Genomic DNA, 22,453 nt, shown 5'->3' with positions numbered 1-22,453 from the left:
TCCGCAGATGTTCGCTTTGTTGCAAGACTGACATTAGATTTAAAATTCATTCTCTTTATTGAAAAAATGAAGGTGCACTTCTCTTTAGGTTAAGCACAGAAAGCATCAAACGATGGGGTCACACAGGCCTGAACTTTATTTTGATACATTTCCAGAGGTAACAAGATGTATTTTACAACCTCTCATTAGTTTGACAGTCAAATATTTTTTCCTTTAAAACAAAAACGTATTGTTAGCCTGGCGGGGGGGGGGGGGAAGAAAAGTCTTAGCTTTTCTGTGGAAAGGGGCCTTTGTAAACAGCGTGATGAGCCTATAGCTGCCACACATATGTGGCAATACAATAAACATATTTACTCCCAACCACCGCCAGCCCCAGTTACTCGGACGTCGTTTATACATAAAGGTTTCCGCTGACCTTCTGGTACCGTCCCGTCAGGGGGCCAGTTCTCTGCAGGGCCCAGTTTAAAGAGCAGAACGGAATAATCTACAACATTTTCCCACACGCCACCTTTTGCGAGCGTACCGATCCCCACACCAGGATTTTTTCCAGCCCCCCCCAGCCCACGGGCCTCGCTCGCCGACAGCGCTGCGGCCTGAAGGACCCCGCAGGCCGCACCGGCCCCGTTTAGACGCTTTTGCTTTTCCGCCCTCAGCCGCCCGGCTCCGGTTGAGCTGTGTCGGCCGGTTACGGGGCGGCGATGGCGACCGGGGAGGGGGGGGACGGGACCGAACTCCCGCCCCGGCCGTTACCTCAGGCCCCGCTCGAACGGCGCCGCCATGGGCCGCGCGCCTCCCGCTGTGATTGGCGGAGGCGGGGAGGGGCGGGGCTAGAGCGGGGCCAATCCACCGCCTGAAGAAGAAGGGGTGTATGTGTGTGTGGGGGGGTGTCTCGGCGGAATGGTTCAGCCCAGCCGCCTCCCCTCCCCTCCCCTCGCCAGCCCGAGCCCTTTGGCCAGGCCGTTAGCGGCGCCCGCGCGCGCCCAGCCAGGACCCCGCGGGCTGCCCGGCGCACCGCCTGACGGAGGCGGCGGCGGAGTCGCGGCGCCGGCGCTGCCCGGCGGGCCGGTAGAAAAGCGTCGTTCGACCGGCGGAAGCCGGCGGGTTACAGACGGTCCGTCGGTCGCTATGGCCCTTCGTTCCCGGCGGCGTCTTCCGTTCCGGCGTTTAGAGAGGGCGCCCGCGAGCGCCTGGGCGCGAGGAGGGGGTGAGGGCGCGGGTCCTGGCGGCGCGGAAAACGCGCCAAGTTTCCCGTGGTGTGGGGTAGAGCGGCGCCGGGGCGCCCCGCGGTCTCCATGGCAACCGGCGGGCGGCGGCGGCGGCCCGCGCCGCGCCGACATGTAGCGGTGAGGGGAGGCGGCTCCGTCCGCGGCCGCCGTCCGCTCCCCGCGGGGCCGCGGGCCCGCTCCCCGGGGGCGGGGGGGGCCGGGCCGGGCCGGGTGCCGCCGCTCCGTCCTCCCCGTCGGGCGGGAGCGTGAGGGCGGCGGAGGCGGGCGGAGGGGGGGGTGTCTCCGGGGGCGCGGTGTGCTTCAGCGCCCGTTGGGCGCTCGGCGGACCGAAAGTAGATGGCGACTCGTGTGGTGTTTTTTGTGTGTTTTTGTGGCAGGTGTGAGCGGCCAGCGCAGCTTCCCGGCCGGGCCGGCCGCTTCTCCCGCTCGCTTGTCCTCCAGGAAAGATGCCTGGGGTTTTACCGAGTGACAGCACCGGGCCTGCGAGAGGGAGCCCCTCGAAGAAGAACCGGCTTTCGCTGAAGCTCTTCCAGAAGAAGGAGGCGAAGAGAGCGCTGGATTTCACGGAGTCCCAGGAAAATGAGCAAAAGAGTTCAGAATTCAGAGGCTCCGAGATGTGCGTAAGAGTTTCGCGCCGAATAAGCGTTGCTGGTTGTATCGCGAAAGTCGCCCGCTGGCTGAGCGAGAGTTGCGTTTGGTGTAATGGATGAACCACGCTGCTCCGTCCGCTCGCTTGAGTTGTATGTTCTCGCAGAAGTACGCGCCTCAACGCGCGCCGAGTAAACCCCAGAGCCAAGTTAATCAAACTGAGCTAGCCGTTCCCCGCAACGGGTTTCTATAACTTGCTTGCTTCTAAGGAAACAAGTTTGCCATGCTGTGGATGTTTAGCTGGCTGGCACAAACTTTGTAATAACTTGAGGAAGTTAGCTTATTTGAAGTTGAAACTAGTTATTCTGGTGCCGAATCGTCAAAATTATGGTAAAATGTAGCGGTTTTGCAAAACAAGTTTTAATAAAAAAATATTGTGTTTTAAAGGTTATTTCTGCTGCAAGTAAAAGAATCGATTGCGCTGCTTACAGTCGTTCGTTAGGGTGTTTGAAGCCCTGAGCAGATCTGTCAACTCATTTCATTGCAGCTAGTGAGGAAATTTAAATGGGAGAAATTGCTTAATCATGGTCAATTACAAACGTGTTGGAGACTTTTAAGGTTTGGTTCTGTTGTGTCAGTATGGTGCATTATCACTGTATATAATGTACCAGGTTCATTGGTTCGGTTTTTCTTGGTTGGTTTGTTTTTGGGGTTTTTTTTTCTGTTTTTATCCTTTTGGTTTGCATCCAGAAATGAAGTGATGTGAATCTGGAGCAGGGGACAGTAACAGAAAATATGTGCTAGGGACATTTTTCTTAGCGCTGCCTTAGGAACGAACAAAGACCATACAAAAGTATTTGAAGGAGAACTTTTTTGGTTCCTTAAATCGGTCTCCTGATATTTTTTTGTAAAATATGTATTGGAACTAACAGCAGATTTGCCTGCTTCTTGTAAACCTGTCTAGTTTTGTGTAGGTTGCTGAAGAGGTGTTACAGTTGAGCAGTCTGTATATGAGTGCCCAGAGTAGCCATACGGAGATTCTCAGAAACGCTTTGACGTGATTTTGATCTGTGTATGTTGGGCATTAATTCTGTAAGATAGCTCTGAGATGGTAGATGGCTGGGAGGGGGATGTGCATGCATACCAGAAGGAGTAATTTTCAAAAATTGCCTCTTATGCACTGTTTTCTCTGCTTAATAGTGATCAGGTTGTTCCTGCAGCACAGCCTCCCACGCTCGTTAGCTGTGAGAAAAAAGACAACATGTTGCCTTTTGTGGGCTTGAACAATCTGGGTAACACTTGTTACCTTAACAGCGTACTTCAGGTAAGCTCATGTTCAGGGGCCTCAAAGATGGTTTTCTTTTTGTTAAGCACAAGTGGATGAGATTCGCAGTTTGATGTGGCATAGATGTCTGGATGTAGTATGAAGGGAATCTGATTACAGTGGGGGAAAAAAAGATGATACTTCAGGAAACGTGTGCACCGTAGGTTGCCTTGGTTGGGTCATTTTTCAGTTTACATACTCTGGGCACCTCCCTGCTATGAATAATCCTGCATCTTTGTGTGCTGTGCAGCAGCCTTGGGAGATGCAAAGCTAGTTTGATCGTAAATGTGGATATGTATGTTGAGTAATTTCTTACTTTACCAATTATTCTCTTGTTTTAAACGGTTGCTTTCAGGTATTATATTTTTGTCCTGGTTTTAAAACTGGAGTGAAACATTTATATAATATCATTTCAAAGAAGAAAGAATCTTTGAAGGATGAAGGAGAGCAAAAAGCAGAGAAGGTAACATATCTTACTACACATTCCTTTACTTCTGATTTTGCAAGCGAGGCTGTGTGCCAGGAGTGGAATGAAAACTAACTGTCACTCCTTCTGTTTGCCAGGAGTTTTGCAGTATTGTTTTCTACAGTGCTATTTCAGATAAAGAAAACATTTGAGTTGTTTTGAACTTGTGTTCAAACTTGAGTGTTCAGAGTGTCGGTAAACTTGTAAGTACAAGTCATAAGTTTAACAGAAGAAATTCGAGAAGATACCTCATCATGTTTCTGACATTAAGATAATTATGGTACATTACTTTGAGTGGATGGAAATTGGAGTTTGCGCAAAGATGGTTTGTACCGGCTACTCTGGCTTTTATATTTGTTTTCTAGGGGCAAAAGAGCAGTATGTTGTCTGAAACTTACGTGCTTCCTATAGCAGAGAAAAACAATCTGTCAAATGTCTGTTAGAAAACTAAGTGAGGGCAGGAGAGAAAAAGTTTAACTTGTTACAGGCGAAACTGGAAATACTTTTATTCTTTTTATATTGTTATTGCAGGGAAATTGTAAAGAAGATCCACTGGCAAGTTACGAACTAATCTGCAGTTTGCACTCATTGATTCTTTCAGTTGAGCAGCTTCAAGCCAGCTTTCTCTTAAATCCAGAAAAATACACAGATGAACTTGCTACTCAGCCACGAAGGCTACTGAATACCCTTAGGTACAAATTATCTTAAAACACATTGTTGGAATTTTCACTTGAAGTTTTGAGGACATTGTACAGTAGAGCACAGCATTAAGAGGCTTGTGGGAGGTAGATGGTCTTAAATTTGGGGCATCATCATAGGAAGTAAGTTCACTGTGTTTATTGTTAGCCCTATGGTATCATAAGTTTGGAAGTAAATTTTCATTTTGTGATAATATAGTTTAAATCCAGACATGGATTTAAAACAGTACTTAGCCTTACATATGTAAGTATTCTCCTTGACCTGAGGAGGACCACTACAGGGTTGCAACTGAATGCGTGTTTAAATGCACAAGGCTGTAGGTACCTTCTGTGACAGAGGGGGCTTCTCTCTAGGCCTGGAGAGGATCCTCCCCTGCTTTTATATCTAAACTCCCTAATTTGAATCTCAAATCACGTTAGCCAGTTAGCAAAGAATAACTACTCTTCGTTGCTTTGCTCCTTTACTTTTAATAGAGAGCTCAACCCTATGTATGAAGGCTACTTGCAGCATGATGCCCAGGAAGTTCTGCAGTGTATCCTGGGTAACATTCAAGAAACATGTCAGCTACTGAAGAAGGAAGAATTGAATAAACTGCCCGTGGAAGAGCCTACAGCTAAACTGGAGGAAAAACTTAATACCGAGAGCAATGGAACTGGCAACCCTGCTGAGGAGGAGGATAATGTACCAAGTACCCACGTCGGAGAGACAGCTGAAGACAAGCTACTCAAAGGAAATGGGAAAAGAAAAAGCGATGCTGAGGGTGGCAACGCAAAGAAAAAATCCAAAGTATCAAAAGAGCAGATTGCAGCAGAAGAAAATCAAAGACAAACCAGGTCAAAGAGGAAAGCAACAGGAGAAAAGCTAGAAAATCAGACCGATGCCATTGCCAAGTGTTCCAGTGAAAATGAGAGTGCAAAGCCAACACAGAAGAAGTCACGGCTTAGATTAAACTGGTTAAAATCTTCATGCAAACAGCCTAGTATTCTGTCTAAATTTTATAGTCTAGGAAAGTTAACTACAAACTTGGGATCCAAAGACCCAGGGAAAGAATATGATGACTGTGAGCTTGAAGAGCCGCCTGTCAAGTGTGAAAATGGTAACAACGTTAAAGAAGAATACCAGGAACCAGCGTCTCCTGTGGAAAGCCATAATGAAAAAGGAACTGAAAAAGAACCAAAAAAGGAAGGTTGGTGAACAAGTGTATGGGCTTAAAATTGGTATGATTAAGAGATTACTATGCGTGGGAAGTCAGCCTTCAGACTGCATAGCCAGCAGCGCTCTCTAAATACAAAATTACATTTTCAGGAATTGAAAAGATTTTTATGAAAGGGAATTTATTTTTATACACGTTTGTAATTTTTGTTATAACTTGACCTGTTTAGCTTAAATCTTAAGAGGTATTTCTCTAACATTGTGTAATCATTGTACAATCTAAAAAAAAAAAAAAAGACATACATTACTAGGCTTGTATTATCACTAATTTTTGTTATCCATAGAAATAGCAAGTGAATTCAAGATGTAAAGGAAGGTTACTGCCAGGAGCAAACAGAATCAAACCCCATTGGCTATGGCTTTGTGTCCCAAGTCTTTACAAACAATATCCTCTCCTTCCCTCCCTGTTCTTTAGTCCTTCCATATTTCCAGCCTTCCCAATAACTAGGAAGGACACAGAGGTACTATATATACTAATTCGCTGGCAGGTATGGATTTTCTTTGTGTAAATGAAACAAGACACCCGTTGAGGGAAGGGCCTTGGTATGAATTCAGTACTTACTAATTTGAAATTTTCTTTCTGATCCACCTACCAATTTTTATAAAAATTTGAAGGAATGCAGAATCTTTCGAGATCTGCATTTCTTCGGCAGATTTGACTAAAATTGGCCAACAAGTTTAGAAAGTATTGGAGGAGAGGACTGAGAATAAATAGAAGCCAGTCACAAAAACACAAGTGTGACGTTCCTTGAGGAGGCTGACAGTCCATACTAAGAAGGCAGTGCATTGATGACAAACGCAAATTTTCCAGAATGTGACACGGTCACACTTCACGTATGAAACAAGAACCTGATCTTAAAACAGAAATTGAAGTTTGAGGGCCAAGAGAAAGAGGCTCCCTGTTTGGTTACAAGTAGATGATACTGTGAAAATTGCATGTGATAAGCAGCTTTTTTAAATTTATTTTTTTATTTTATTTTTTTTTACTCCTATCTGGAATCCCTAAAAGGCCACACCTGTAACACAGTGATTTTCCAAGAAGGATAGCCAGGTTCTGAAATGTCTTTTGAATAAAATGCATTTTGATAAGTGATCTGGCATATACTTTCTCTAGGTACAGAGCTGGCTGTTTTTGAACTAGTGGAGAAACTGTTCCAGGGCCAGTTAGTACTGAGAACAAGATGCTTGGAGTGCGAGTGCTTTACTGAAAGAAGAGAAGATTTTCAGGACATCAGCGTTCCAGTGCAAGAAGATGAACTTTCTAAAACTGAAGAGAGTTCTGAAAGTAAGTAATTATCGGAAGGGGTTGCTATCTATGTTTGTGCTTCAGCCAGCCATTGAGGAAGGACAGTGCTGTAGTTATCAAGGAACACTGCTCCTGCTTGCGCTGGTTAAAATTAGAGGCTGTTCTGTTACATCTTGTCCTGATTAACTTTAGGCTTTGGAAACACAGCACTGATAACGTAGACAGATCCGGGCAGTATTAACATTGTTTCAGATCTTAATGCATAACATGGACTGCTTACAGTCCTTCACTTACGTACATGTTTTCCTGCTTATAAATAGGTATTTTCTTTGATTTGGGTCTTCCCTTTCTTCCTGGATGAGAAATTCTTCTGCTTTTTCATCATTTTATAAGAAACATCTGCATTTTTTCTCAAAAGTAAAGGAGAAAGCAGCTTCTTCTTGTTAATCTACTGTAAAAAATTATTTTTTCCAGATTTTAGACTGTCGTTACCTTAATAGTGTGTTTTATGTTTGTAAATGTTAGTCCTCTGGTATCTTTCACAAATTTTTGTGATCTATACGTAGTTTTTAGCTATTTTCAAAAGTAAGCATGGCATCAATACATTTTGAAATCCAGAGCTTTAAATAAATTCATTTTAGTTCCCATGGACTTAATTTGGAGCAGCTATTACTATTTTTGCCTTCCCTGTTTTGCTGAAGGACTTCGGAGTAAAGTGTGAGTGGTGGTGTTCATATGTAAAATGCTCCCAACAGTGTAGGCGATCTTGTCCTCAGTAGTGTGAAGCTGTCAGGGGAGGCAAAATGTAGAAAGTGAAAGGGAACTTTCTGGTTATTTTGGAAGTTTGCCTTAATGAGTGAAATTCTGGTCTCAAATACATGCACCCAATTTCAGACATGGCAGCAGAATTAGTACATGCAATCCAGAGACAAGCTTTGGGAAGACCGTAGATTTTAAGTAATAATACCCATTAAGTAATATTTTCATCACTTCCTGAAATGCTTCGAAAATTTGAATACAACTTCTGTTTCATACGTACTGAGTGTTCTTTACAGTGTTGACAGTTAGGTTTTGAACATGTCTTAAGTTGACGTATTTTGTTTTGTTGTTATTCTGGTGGGATGCATTGGAAATGTAAATAATGGCATATCTGTGAATGTAATGATTCTCTTTTATAGTTTCTCCAGAGCCAAAAACAGAAATGAAGACTCTTAAATGGGCAATTTCACAGTTTGCGTCAGTGGAAAGGATTGTGGGAGAGGACAAATATTTCTGCGAAAACTGCCATCATTACACAGAAGCAGAACGCAGCCTTTTATTCGATAAAATGCCTGAAGTTATAACAATTCATTTGAAGTGCTTTGCTGCTAGTGGCTTAGAGTGAGTATGCAGATTGACTATATTACAAAACGGTGTGCTGTTGGAAGGGAAGTCTTACCAGAAGAGGTGAAAATGTTTTGTAACTTTTCCAAAAGCAAAAGCAGATTTCTAGATTGAAATTAACTTAAATCAGTGGGACGTGGCCCCTAATTTCATAAAGGCTTTCTATTGTTACAAGTAGTGGCAGAAATTATCTCCGGGAGAATATACTTTCATAAGACTTCTTAACAAAAATTGTTCTATGTATATTTTTACAACAGCCTGATACCCTGATGTTTCTTAAAACTTTACTTTTAATATCACCTGTCTGTGTGAGTTGAGAGGCAGGTTTAAGTACGTTAGCAGAACAAGTAGTGAGAACAAAACTGAATTTTATGGTCACAGCTAGTAGTACTTTGGTCTCTAACTGAACATGAGTAGTAAAATTTGGGAAAAAAATTCAGGAGATAAACATTTTAAAGATCTAACATATGATACAGAAATCCCTTAAAATACAGTAGTATCAATGTCATTGATGTTCAACTGCTGAGCAATCAGTTTGATGTTATATACTGCAGGAATCCTGATTTTTTGAAAGAGATTATTCTTATGAGAGTGTTCTTTACCTTTTTTTCATACTTAAGAATTTAGGGATTTCCTTTGGGAAGGGGGGAAAAAAAAAAACCCAACCAGAAGAACCCTTCTGTCCCTACTACGGTACTGTACACAAATGAAACAATGCCACGACACTTTATGCACAGCATTTTGCAGTAAACGCTATTTCTCCACTGAGATTCAAATAATGAAAAAATGACAGAAGGCTTCATCAGGAAAAACTTCTCGTTAACTATAAAATATTACCCCAGATCCTTCAGAAAATTGTTACGCCATCAAGTGCGTTTTTGAGAGTAAGCATACCATTTTAGTAACGTTTGCAGACTTGGCCTGTATTTTCAGCTTCTCCTGGTATTCACTAAAACGTAACTTTCGCTATCTGCATTAACTTTGCCAGATGCAGCAAAAGAAGATAAACTTGTGTTGGTTTCAGCATCCCCCTAGCTGGTATCTGTTCCAGAGAGCCAAACGTACTACTCTGTCGCAGCCTGTGTTTTATAACCTGATGGCTAGGCATAGTTCAGAGACTTAACACTGAGCTGCTTTGTGATGTACAGTAAGTTATTCAGGCACAAATTAGTTTGGCCTTTTTATCCACCCGGTTCCCTGTGGTTTGCATTTCCCTGTTGGTTGGCTTTAGACTTTCAGAGCCACCTTGCCAGCAGGAAGTCTAACGCATGAAGTCTTCCATGGAACTTAGTTGTGTCACCAATATATTTTAGAACTGGAAGTGTACAGGACCTTTGGCAGTATACAGATAGAAAATGTAAGTTGACAGATGACTTGTCAGAGGACGCTCTATAAACAAGTGCTGATAACTGTGGTCAGTATAAATCAGATTTGTAAAATAACTCTTGTCGAGGATTCTATTAAGATACTTTTACAGGTAGTTTGCCAAGATTGTTAAAACTACAGTTCTCGCTCTGCCTGTTTTTAGTATTTGTTTTTAGGAGTATCTAGTGTCCACTGAGAAAGTGGAAAGGAAGCTTCCTCTGTATTGTCGGCTAACATCTCTTCATACAAGTCTAGGACCATAACACAGAAAATTGTCTTTTTCATTGTTCTATGTAATATTTGACTGTCACAACAAGGCGAAGGTGCACGCTTTTTAAAAATTGTAATGCTATTGTTGAGTAGCCCTTGATGTGAGGGGTATCCTGGTATGATTATAGGCTATTCAAAAAAAATACAACCTGAGATGGCCACCTGAAAGGAAACCTGAATATTGTCTTCAGTTTGCTCCTACATTTGCTACTTTTTTGTTGTTATGAAGAAGTACTTGCAGCGTGCAGGTTAACCAGCCGTCTCCTGAATCACTTACCTCTTCTTCTGTCCTGGCAATCTTCAGGTCCTTGCTCAAAAATACTCAGACCCATATCCGGGTCAGACTGAATCCAGTCTCTTGTAGTGTTCCTCATGTGTCCTCTGAATCATGTCATACATTTTCTGCCAAGTGCTAGCAGCCAGAGATTAAGGAATTAAGAGTGGAAAAATCAGATGTAGAACTGGAGTCAGTGATGAAGCTGAAACTGCTTAGAAGATTGTTTCCCAGTTTTTGGCTTGGACATTTTATCTTGGACAAAACCATGTCATTTCTAAACAGCTTGATCTGGAGTAATAAAGCACAGCTGCAAATCAAGTGAGGAAGAGCCAAGGCTAGTAAACCAAAGCACTGGCTTACTCCATAGTATCCAGAGTCACTCTTATGGTAGTTTTTGAACAATGAGCTTTGATGAAGCTTCCCCCCATTGACTTACATAAACTTGTAATATTTATTGTAAAACTACTACTCTCTCCATAGACAAGGCGGCAATGGTTTGCCCTAAAAGTAATAACAGACTATATTGCTGGCCTTAAACTAAGATTTTTAAACTAGGAATCTTCATGCAACTTCTCTTAGCTCCCATAAAAATTTTGAAATCTTGTCTGCTTCTCAGTTGTGCTCTACTGAGTTTTCAATAAATGAAGAGAAATGAAGCAGAGGGGAATGGTAATGTAAATATTTACAGTTAGTAGGGATTTGCTTCATCTTTTCTAGATGCTGGCTTGCAAAGTGTTTGGCTTTTTAAATAAAGCAGCCAGTGTGAAAATCTGCTTGCCTGGGGATGAGTAATTCTCTTTGGCAAGTGTGTGTGTGTGGGGGGGAGGCGGGGAATGCTAGGCCATGTGTGCTCAGACTGGGAAGCTATTAAGAAGAAATGTGTAACTGGTAACATCTAATTAAGCATTTTCACTATATAAATTTAACAATTGGTGAGAAAATTAGATTTTTTTTGTCTTGTGAAACGGTATCAGGTAAGAGCAGGTGATTTTTTTAAAACAAAATTATTTTTTTTAAAGGCTTACTTTACATTTTGTAACAGTCACGTTTGCTCATTAGTGACAGCAGGGCTTATGCCACTGGAAATCTTTGAGTATTTCACATGTTTATGTGTTAAAAGCATTGCAGCAAAATAGCTTAAGTCTTTAAGGGTCTATAATAACTTGAGGTATTAATTCAGTACAGTGGGTAAAGTTCCACTAATTTATGGCCTCAAAAGATGTAGTTGCAGAAATCAAGTTTGTTGTGTATGAACTACTGTGCATCAGTCAGAGGAGGCAGAGTATTTGGCATGCAATTTTTCTGTCTTCAGATTCTTATCATTAAGAAGAACAAAAAGCTAATAGGAAAAGATTTCCTCTCTTATTTCCTCCTCTCCAAATCTTTCTGATGCTGGATCTCATTCAGAAGAAAGGTAGAGCCTGTTTTTTAATGTTTTATGTTAATATGATTGTCACAGTGTGCTTGAGCGGAACTGGATTTCTGATCTAGAGTATCAGCAAGCAGTTTCTCTGCTTCTTGACTCTCTTCTGAATATCTCTATTTCTGGCTACTAATAATAGGGATTTTCAGAAGATTTAAGTTTTATTATTCCTGATGATATGCTCTTTTGTGTTTCTTTTGGTGTAGTCAAATGTTTATGGTAAGGCTAGGTCTAAAATGAGATTTCAATTAGTTAGACTTGAGTGACTGAGGACAGCTGTGTGTGTGTAAATGTATTTATGTTTATAAGAGTTATGGCTGTGAACATTAGCGAAATGCTTAGAAGCGCAGCAGAATCAAAACTAAACCCAGTAAAACAAAAGTAATACTCTGTTACTGCAATTAGGCTTATACTGTTACGCAATATCTACAATTGCCTTGGATTAAAGATAGTTATTCTTCCTTATGATAAAATGCAAGTTGAATAATAGTAGTTAGTGCTTTGGAACGTAAGTTTTACAGGGTTTGTCTACATTCCCCTGTATTTTTTCACTACAACACCTTAACAGTTGAGCAAGACTGAATCATCACTGAAATCTATTAGGACATCATAACATATCGTTAAATAAAGGGGCTAATTAAACTGGGCTGATGTAATATGTAAATCATGTAAGATCAGAATCATTCAAGGAGGTTAATACACAATAATGTAGAAGTCCCAACACTTACTTTCTTCTCAAACTCTTTAGAAGATCCTTATTGTAATGAAAGGACTTAAAACTTTTCTTATTGTAAATTTGCGCACTATGAACAAAATGCTAAATATTTATGGAATACTAGATGCTTTTCCAAAGTAAATCAGCTAGATAATTCTTTTAAAAAGCTGAATAACATAGCATAGTTAAGGAAGAATCCCTAGTAATAAGAAAGTGTTAGTAACTTACTCATCCTTAGATAACCATTGGCAGTATACTATAGTGCGCTAAGATCTGAGAAAAATTACTTGCTCAGTTTTTCTGAGTGACATTAAAGCTACTTGAATGTAAAATAAATTTGTATTCCTTTATTTAGTAAATTACTCTTTCAAAGCTTTGAAAAAAAAAACCAAACAAACAACCCAACCCTTACTTCAACCTTGGGTGTTGAAGAGTTTTGTTTTGTTTTGTTTTAATTTGAAATGCAGGATGGTGTCTGGGAAGAAGTGCAAGTGTTCGTGCATAAAAGCATAAATGATAACTGAACAATTAAGTTAACTCCTTTTATCGTCACTATTTAAAACTTAACTTTAGTTGACACTTTAGAAAAGGGGAATCTCTTAAATAATTAGAATACATAGTTACTAGGCTGTAAGATGTAACATTATACATACTCCTAAAAACATCTTTACTGAAAGGGGTGCCTGGGACAGATGCTCATGATAAGCAAGTTGAAAAGTGAGCAACTTCTCACATTCAGATCACCCATGTCTTTTTAACAGAAGGAAAAGAATATAGATACAATGTATGGGCCACTTAAAGCAGTATTTATTGTGAGCTGTTGTGGCAAGAGGTCTTAACTTTATCTTTCTTCTAAAGGTTTGATTGCTATGGTGGATTATCCAAGATAAACACTCCCTTATTGACACCTCTCAAACTGTCACTAGAAGAATGGAGCACAAAGCCGACCAATGACACCTATGGATTATTTGCAGTGGTAATGCACAGCGGCATTACAATTAGCAGTGGACACTACACAGCTTCTGTCAAAATTACAGATCTTAATAGCCTAGAGTTAGATAAGGGAAACTTCATCACTGACCAAATGTACGAAATGATTAAACCAGAACCACTGAATGAGGAGGAGGCGAGAACTGTTGCTGAAGACTACGACGACGGTGAAGTCTCTTTTAGAGTCAATGGAAACGCACAGCCGGGTAAAGTTCTGACCAAAAAGAATATGGAAGCTATCGGACTTCTTGGGGGGCAGAAGAGCAAGTCTGACTGTGACCTGTACAACAACAAACCAGCTAACCCTGAGAAGTTTCTCAACGTAGTTACTGAAAACAGAAATCCCGAGTCTAGCAGTACTAACGGGAGCGCGGAGTGCGGCACGGAACACAGCGAGCAAAATGGTATTGCTTCCAATGGACTAGAAAACAAAGCTCTGTACATACTGCAGAGCCTGAAAGAGTATGAAGGAAAGTGGTTGCTTTTTGATGATTCTGAAGTGAAGGTTACAGAAGAAAAGGACTTTCTGAATTCTCTTTCTCCAACATCGTCATCTACATCAACTCCTTACCTACTGTTTTATAAGAAAATTGTAGAGTGATACTGTATTTTGACTGTAAATACTAGGGATTTGCATACACCTATTGGTCTGATTTGCATCAAAACTACCTGGAAGAAGCAGCTGTTTGTTTTTGAAGCTACTGGATCATAATGTTTCTGGTCTTTTTTGTTTGGTGTAAGTGGCTCAACTTGAATTAACAAACCACAACATAGAACTTAACTCATGTAATAACTTTTATGCTGGAGAATAGTGATATTACCTTTTAGAAATGCCTATTTGTATAGTTCCTAAATGATGCCTACAGTACACGGTAGTGGTTTTAACACAACTCTAGGTCTCAGACATGCCTATTGTATTATTAGCTTTTTTTTTTTAAATAAAAGTTATTTGTATTCATATCCTGGAGTAAATGTATATTAACTAGCAAATTTCATCAGAAGTTGTGTATTTTTGTAACTTGGGAAGTAATACTTCATATTTAGTCTTTGGGTAATCGACGTGGTTTATTCTCCTTATCCAGTTCTATACTGCTCGGTGAAACTCGAAGCACGAGAAAAGGGTCTTGTAACCTTGTTTAGTGTATTGGAAGGAACTGAACTTAATAGAAATGTTTGAATGGTCTAATTTGCATCTTGTTGCATAGGTGTTGAATGGGCAAAATGTAAATAGGTGTGATTAATACTTCAAAACAGGGGGAGCGTGTAGTGTAATTAAAATAATTTTGTACTTTTAAGAGTAAAGCCCTCTAATATGCATATCTGTTTGGGTGGATTTGGAACTTAGTGGTGATCTTATAACAGTTAATTTGTACTTAGAGCTCACTGAAATATGGGAAAACAAAAGCATTTGGCTTTGATGCTTTGTTAAGAATGTATATATGAAATAAAAAATTTATGATACACATCTGAGATGACTAGATCAGACTTTTGTCTTTGGAGAGGGGAAAAGCAGAAAGTGAAAGTGGTTGGGCACTTACAAAAAGGTTGGGAAACTATCTCAGAGAAGCGGATGATTTAAAGTGCTTTAAAAAGTAACATTCTTTTGGTTTTTTTTTAACTGATTCTTGTACAGCGTATCCTAATTTGAAGGCACTTGATGACTAGAGGTAAGGTTCAGAGGCAAGGGGAAAGGGAAACATTATTGTAAAAACGAGTGAAATGCTTAGCACTAAATACTAAAGATTAAAATCCCACATCATCTATTAGATGCTGAAATGTTAAGGTGAATCTTATAAACTGCAGATAATTAAAATCTTTCTTAAGAATATGACACAAAGTAGGATGCGTGTTTACTTCTACTGTCATAGGATGGATGGAATGAGTTTAAGTGCTGCTGCAGAGAGAGACAAGGAAAGATTCACAAGATGTGAGTATGCCCTAGTTTTCTGGATATATTTAAACTTTTTCAATTACAAATTAATTTATTTACAGGAAAAGCCCTAGAAACCTCTACCTAGTCTATTTTGCAATACTTAGGTTTTTTTACAGTCTTTTATTGTAGTGTTTATACTACATTAAGGTAACTCATGAAAAATATCTTTAGTGTATTTTCCATGTTATGGTGGACCTCCAGTTTTTGTACAGGTCTTGATTTTGCAGTATATCCTAGATGATGATATATTACCAAAGTATGTTTCAGTTTAGACAGCTTGTACTGTCAACAGAAAACAGTGTAAGAAAGGCTGGACTATAAATTTAGAGTTGCTTATAAACTCATGCTGAATAGATGCCCATAGTAATTATCTTCTGCAGAGGAGAAAAATCTGGAATTACAAATACAGTAAGACCTCTCCCAAAGCACTGTCACAATAATAAATAATTTCATTTTCTAAACCAAGAAATAGCCACATTTAAAAAAACCCAAACAAACCTGTAATCTTACCTTGCAGGGGTAGCCAAATCACATTACGGAAAGCTATTTTTTACTGCCTGCAGTATGGGGTTTGCTGAATTTCAGCCTGCAAATGAAAGTTTGTTTTTCCACACTTGACCCAAGACTTATCTTTTTCATTCAACTGCAGGAACAGGAAATGTTCCAAGGAAACAAAATACCATTATTTGCAACAAAATATTGGCTACAGTGTAATCGAAGGAAGACCCAGATGTCTTCCATCATACTATGCACCTGGAGAGAAACATTCTTTGTAGGCAGCTGAACAGAAAACACAAATCAGCTGGAATATGCTGAATGAAAAAAACCACTCCTCTGGCATATGGATAGATAGTATGGGGTGGGCTTTTTGGAGAATTACTCAAGTAAAGCACTTGCCACCCTTCCTGAACTAGTCACTTGCCACAGTAAATAATGTCCTGTATGGCACATGGCCTGTAGTTTGCCGCAATGGAAAACAAAGCGTGGCTGCCCAATCTTGGCTTTCCACGATACTGCACTCGAGTTCTATGCAATTATCGAGCTGTAAGTACAGCTAAACCAGTCAGATCTACATTGACATGGGGCCATCCAGTAAAACTGAAGCGGGGGAATGGAAAGGCTTAGGTTAGAGAAGTAGTTTTTCTTCACGTAAGGAACTCCACGCAGGCTTTCCCATGTTATAACCCGTAACACAGAACTAGTTCAGGATTGCTTGTCTTCAAGGGAAACGGTCAGAGACCAGCACGCTGAGAAAAGCACCACTGCTATGGAGCTGTTGGAAGAAAAGAGCACAGGAGAAGGAGCAAAAATTGGCAAAAAGTACCGCTGTCCCTTCCCCTGCGCTGTCCTGCTGGGTACCAGCCATCCCGCCGGGGCAGCCCGTGGCGGCTCCCAGACCTGCTCAGCAGTAAGAGTACAACCATCCTGCTACCAGCACGCTGACAGGCAGCCACTAATAACTTGAAATAAGTATCAAAAATAAAAGCGACCCTTCCCACCCTAAACCCTCCCTGCTGATGCGGAAGGGTGGGTGCTTGCTGCAGCTACAAGTGCTAAAACAGAAGGGGGTGAACCCCAAAGAAACACCCCCACCCCCCCAGCACCTTCTAATATACGGGAATGTGTACCTTAGAATTGAAGGTAAAAACTATTTAGGTTTCACAAGTCAAATACTCACAAATTGGAAGTGACTATGTATAATTGTTTGCTCAAAGCTCGTGTATAAACCCCATTTTTTTTCTTATATTTTTATATATATAAAAATGTACATTTATCCAATTTGGGTTTATATATATACACACACGTATGTATGTATATATATGCATATTTAGGTATTTATAGAGAGAGAATAAGCTTGTGTTTAATCACATGCCACCTCTTCCAAGGGACCTTGTTCAATACAGAGAGGAAAAATATAAAGGACTAGATTTAGGAGTTGTGTACTCAGCTCCAATTCTGGTGTTTCCTTGAAGTGCTGTGTTAGCCACCAAAACTGCTGTAAACCAGATGTTTTTCTTTACATAAACAACAATGCAAAGAATGCTTTCTATGTAAGTTTTTAACTAAAACTGTGATATCATTTTATGTTCTTTTTCCCCGTGAAATTAGTTTCTAAATTGAAAAAGAGACACAAAAAGCAGTCTAGTCACATGTACACTGCTAAGCTGAATTGCACATTCAAAGTTATGAGGAGATTACTGTGCTGTTTGGACTTCCTAGCTGGTGGAAATGACCACGTACACGCAGAAGTCATGCTGAAACTCCACTGGTACTGAAGGAGGTAAGGTGGTAACAAGATGTGCCTTCATTCTTCTGACGGCTACAGATGGAATTATTTTTCTTTGCAGCAATTCATATTCAGAATTACAAAGGGAAAAGGATAGGGATAATAAAAAAAATCACCACTTGGTTAAGAAGTGTTACTGTAAGACTTACCTTTCTCTGAACCTTTTTCCCAAGGATGGCAAGCTCTGAAGTCCAATGCACAGGGAATTAAAGTGTAAACATTCACATATTTAATAGTACCATCAAAATAACCATCATCACTACATTAAAAACTTCAAAAATGCATTTGCTTATGGTCCTAATATAAATTAAATATATGAACTAAAAGTAAATAAATTTAACATTAGGTAATGCTATAAATAAAGGTAAATGCGTTTAGTGTACCTTTGAGTCATAAAAATGCCTTAAAAAACAGGTAAGTTTACAGCTTATCACCAATACTCTGGATACCACTGTCATGATTTTTTTTTTTTTTTTTTTCAAACATTGATAAGTCTACATTTGACAATTCAGAATGATTTTTGGCCACTGAACACTTTGATGGAGGAAGAGGTGTGTGGGATGTCCAGGATGAAGTCCAAGTTTTATTTCACAATAAAACTTCTTTGATTCCCAGCGCTGATAACAAGGCTCTTTCTTTTCAAAACCTTAATTTTAAGTGCTTTTTTATTTTGGTTTTTAACTTGTTTAGATATCCATTTTGCGAAGGCTCATCCTGCTGAAGGAGTCTCTGAGGGAGAGAAAATACAATGATGAGCTCATATTTTCCATGATGAAATAAGAAGCCTCATCAGATGAACGATTCTGTACTTCATTTCCAGTATTTTCTACAGCTGCCTACTACAAAAATTAAGTCCACTGACATTAACTCATTGCTTTTCAAATGAATCGGTTTTGGCTCTGTGTCTGGGATCATTCAACTGCCCAAGGTTTACTGACATGAAAGCTGACAGAAAGTTTAATTCATGTGTACGTAGAGAAGCAGCACAAACCATCTGCACTACTGAAGTCTTATTTAAGTAAGTAAGTCTTTCAAATAAATCTCTAGTGGAATTTGCCTGGAATACCTGTATTAGACTCCCTGCACGGACTGAACTTCACAAGACTAGAAAACAATCGCCACGACAAACGTGCTTGTGCGGTTCCCACCCGGATGGGGAGGGAAGCACTGGTACTCCCACCATCCCCAGCCAGTGAAAACTGACTCCAGCAGAGAACAGCTAGCACACAGTACGTGAATGATAATGAGGGAAGCCACCTTTCTGCAGTATTCAGCAGACAGACACCAAATTCAGCTACAGAAACATCGCTAAGCACTGCTGTGTGAGCTGGGAACACTCATTTCCTTCTTCAGCCAGCACTAAGTCTTGCTCTTTTTATAACGTAGTTTTGCCAAGCTTCTCTTTTCACATTTTTTATGTTCCCCATCGCTCTTTACCTCTGAACAACACTTGCATGAGGAGAGGTTCAAAACCAGGGCTGTATTCTCCTAAACCAATGGCATGGACATGAGCTGCACTCCACATTCACACCAATCTCCTAAAGGGTCTGTCGTTAAAAGCACCATCACCATCCCGCTCGGTGCTAACAAAGCGCCTTCCAGAAAAAAACTCCACCCCACTCTCTGGTGTGAGACCACGATGCCAGGGCAGTGCAGTCTTGCTGGATTGCATTAGCCTACTTTGCTGACAGGGGACACAAAAGGAGTTGTCAAGCCAAAGATTACGTGGAGGGTACCTGCTGGGAAACACCTCGGACCCTATTCTGGGAGCCAGAGCCTTGTTAGAAATTTGATGTACCCGAAGTCAACCTGCTCAGCCACAGCTGGTGCCAGGGGATTACAGTGCTACGGGCTCTGGCCTGCTTCATACATTCCCAGTGGGGTTTTTATGTTCAGTCTCATTGCAGACGAACAAAAAGCCCGGACTACAACTTACTGGTCTTCCAGCATGGAAGACACTAACTATTTTTCCAGCCTGCCTGTCCCTGGAGCTCCTCATCCCAGTTTCACTGGGAACAAACACGTGTCAAAGGCCTGCCACACTGAGGGTGGTTTTGAATCTAAAAAGAATGGGATGCAGGATGAAAAAAAAAAAATTGTCATAGATTAGGAACAAAAGGAACCATTGCAAACACCACCTACCATAACTGCTGGGAAGGGGATGTGCTCTGATGTCAGGACAGAAGGGAAAAGGGATGGACTCAGCCAAAAGAGCCGTAATTGAAAACAAATAGACGTCCCAGGTTCACCAGGAAGATCAGACACCCCAGCCCCCAGTTTTACACCCTCTTTATCTCTGCTGAAAGAGTAAAATCAAATATCCACCTGTGGCAAGTGACCGGCAGCACTGCCTTATACAACTGTGGAATCTTTCTATTTATCAAGGGTTGGAGAGCTTCCTTTAACCGGTGATAATTCCTTTCAAGTTCTCGCTGATATTCCTTTTGGTCTGGACCGATCAGGCTCTTGTTCTTGCGCAGAGCATCTTCGCATCTAGAAAACAAAAGCCTGTGAAACTTGGGCATGTAAAAAAGGACCTGCTTGCTACAGAGTTGTTAATCTAACAGTACAAAAAATTCATTCTGTTCCTCTGGGATGACACATAATATCCTTCTCTGTCTTGTCTTTTGGGTAATAAAGACTTAGCTAAACAACCTGGTGTCCATGGGGAAAGGAGAGGGTCTCATATTTCCAATTTCCATTTCACTTCCAGAGTGACAACTCCTTTTTCATTTTAATTTACTCTCCAGTTACGTTTATCCTCTCTGAAGAGAAATGAAAAGCTGATCTCCACATAGCCACTTCCAGTCCAAGAGGATTTAAAGACTGATAGATCTACTGCTCTCCTCAGGAAAGATTAATAAATAGCAGACTGAGATGTTCATCAGGAACTCTTCTACTTGCAAAGAATTAATTTAAACAAAGAATATGAAAAGAACTGTATCATCAATGCCATTTATTACATACGGGAAAACTATGCTGCCACTGGATCTATTTGCTTGGAACATTTTTATTTCAATTATATATATTTTTTTTAATTCCTTAGTGCTTGCAAAAGATGCTGGACTGAGACTGCAGTTTGCATTACTCAAGAGGAAAGCAGAGCAGGCAGCACATTTCTTGAGAATTCTGCCAGCATGCTTCCACTCTATTTGGAGAAATTCACTTAAGAGGGAAATTAAATCTCCTGGCCAATTCAGCAGTTTCTCCTGACCCTGTCAAGCTGTGAGTTCATTTGTGCCAGCGTGGCTAGTTGTGTTTTCTGAAACAGGAACACTTGTTGACAACTGAACTGTGATCACTAATTCATTCCTGATAAACAGCAAAGCCGAATGACTTCAGCCCCTTAAGTCATGGACCAGCAGCACCAGAGAAACAGGGAACCAACTGGGCAGCTGAGGAATACAGCTGCATATGGAAACTGGACAGATGGAGTTACAACATGAATACTCCTCTCTCCCAATACCCCCTGTGTTACTGTACATGTTTCTGTCTGGTGTGGTAGTAATAACTGCATCTGGCAGGCAGTTTGAAGACAATACTCCATACCTTTTCGTGAAGTCTTTGAAACAGAGCCGTAGTTTGTTATGGTGTCTGAAGAGCTTTGGATCATTGGGTATTTCAGACAAGAAAACTTGTGCAACTTCTAACGGTCCCTTTAGGAGCAGAAGAGAAAAAGTAAGTTTCTTCAAATCATCTGTCACATCCAATTACTGGAGAAACTTCTTGCACATAGAAACATTCGTAAAATGCACCATTTCTTTACAGAATGCATCTTGAAAAATTGCAGCTGGTAAATCTGGCATAAATCACCAAACATCATCACAACTGAATCTCTTTAAGGCTTTTTTTGTTTGTTTTAAATAAAACTCTGCTTTTGGAAAACAGTGTGAGAAAATGCAGAGAGCCTATACTTCTTTTCTCTTATAAGGACTCTTGACAAAGTTTGCTCAGCTCACAACTAAGATAAAGTTTAAACAATGCAGATGGAACCATAGAAGTGTTTGCCAGCACTGCAAACTCAACCCAGAACTTGAAACTCCAGCTGATTTTTTTCCAGCTTGTGCATTAGTGGAGCTTTACTCATACTCCCTCAGTTTTTCCTCAATTTTTCTCCATTTACCAGTTTTGCTTTCCATTTTGCTCAAAAACCACAACAGGACACAATCCTACTTCCACCCACCAAAGCCTGGCTAACCAAAGGGAAAGTAATAAAACTTTTTTTTTTTTTTTTTAAAGGGGAGAAGTAGAAGGAAGCAGAAACAACCGTGAACGCCAGGAAGGAGCAGGTAACCGAGGGAGGGCTGTCTCCTCTCAGCCACTTTCCAGATCTAACCACATTTTCAGGACTCTTACTCAAATGGCAAAGTCACTGAGAGCGGGTGGTCTAGACCTACCAGTGACCTTAAACACATCCCATAGACTGAATGGGGAAAAAAATCCAACATAATTTAGAAATAAGGCCCAATGCTGAGCATCCACTGCACTGAATGATATGTACTAGCCCAGTGTCTCCAGCTCAGACAGCGATCCTCACCTGATTTACTGTGGTACCTACTGATCCTTGCAGCACCATCTGCAGCATCTTTGGGTCCGCAGGGTCTTGGTGGGTTGCAAAAGCCAATTCTTGTGTTTTCTTCTGCATGTCCTCTATGGCAACTTCAATGGGTGTCAAAATGATCTAAGCAAGAATAGAGTACGCTTGTTATGGCCGAGACTGCCAACCAGACACAGACTTTCAGAAACACACAGGTCACTTTGGGGTGGCACACTGAAGTGGTAGAGGACACCAACAGGACTGACAGTCAGGACAGAAGCACTTCAGAAACGCATCATCTCAGTCTTGGTTTAGGAACATCAAGAAAAAGTTTGATTTTTAAATGTGTTTTTACATCTGGGTACTCAAGAGCTTTCTAGGATTGCTTCTGAGCGGGCAGACTCGTGTCCCTTTGCGGTCACTGCAACCAGCTGCCCAGGGTTACAGCTCTATATATCAGTGCCTAAGCATTTTTCATTGTGTCCCAGCGATCACATCAGTTCCTACCTACC

General features: G+C 40.9%; 2 protein-coding genes across 12 annotated transcripts in view; one reads left to right on the top strand and one right to left on the bottom strand.

The window, feature by feature from the left end:
- Nucleotides 1-1,186: 1,186 nt before the first annotated feature.
- Nucleotides 1,187-14,649, top strand: USP1 (ubiquitin specific peptidase 1). Its single transcript, XM_069788544.1, has 9 exons — nt 1,187-1,343; nt 1,604-1,842; nt 3,015-3,138; nt 3,494-3,601; nt 4,136-4,296; nt 4,777-5,489; nt 6,630-6,800; nt 7,940-8,141; nt 13,053-14,649. Exons 2-9 carry the CDS (start codon nt 1,673-1,675, stop codon nt 13,783-13,785), a joined length of 2,382 nt encoding a protein of 793 aa, XP_069644645.1. The 5' UTR covers nt 1,187-1,343; nt 1,604-1,672; the 3' UTR covers nt 13,786-14,649.
- Nucleotides 14,650-17,610: 2,961 nt separating this feature from the next.
- DOCK7 (dedicator of cytokinesis 7) overlaps nt 17,611-22,453 on the bottom strand; it is a 110,092-nt gene continuing 105,249 nt past the window's right edge. For all 11 annotated transcript variants that reach the window (XM_069788531.1, XM_069788532.1, XM_069788533.1 and 8 more), the window contains 4 exons: nt 21,942-22,085; nt 20,954-21,060; nt 19,730-19,897; nt 17,611-18,133 (listed from right to left, as the gene is read on the bottom strand). In XM_069788531.1, the coding sequence (XP_069644632.1) occupies nt 18,091-18,133; nt 19,730-19,897; nt 20,954-21,060; nt 21,942-22,085 (462 nt within the window). In that variant the 3' untranslated portion in view covers nt 17,611-18,090. The remainder of the gene's footprint in view (nt 18,134-19,729; nt 19,898-20,953; nt 21,061-21,941; nt 22,086-22,453) is intronic.

Source organism: Haliaeetus albicilla, chromosome 8 (genome assembly GCF_947461875.1).
Source record: "Haliaeetus albicilla chromosome 8, bHalAlb1.1, whole genome shotgun sequence".
NCBI lineage: Eukaryota > Metazoa > Chordata > Aves > Accipitriformes > Accipitridae > Haliaeetus > Haliaeetus albicilla.
Note: the sequence above shows the minus strand (reverse complement) of the source record. Positions and strands in the feature narration are given on the sequence as shown.

Bases quoted from the DNA above. Each gene is read 5' to 3' on its own strand.
- USP1 (XM_069788544.1), top strand. From the start codon at position 1,673: ATGCCTGGGGTTTTACCGAGTGACAGCACCGGGCCTGCGAGAGGGAGC. The intron at 1,843-3,014 runs GTGCGTAAGAGT...TCTGCTTAATAG, and splicing joins GAATTCAGAGGCTCCGAGAT to TGATCAGGTTGTTCCTGCAG. The intron at 8,142-13,052 runs GTGAGTATGCAG...TTTCTTCTAAAG, and splicing joins TTTGCTGCTAGTGGCTTAGA to GTTTGATTGCTATGGTGGAT.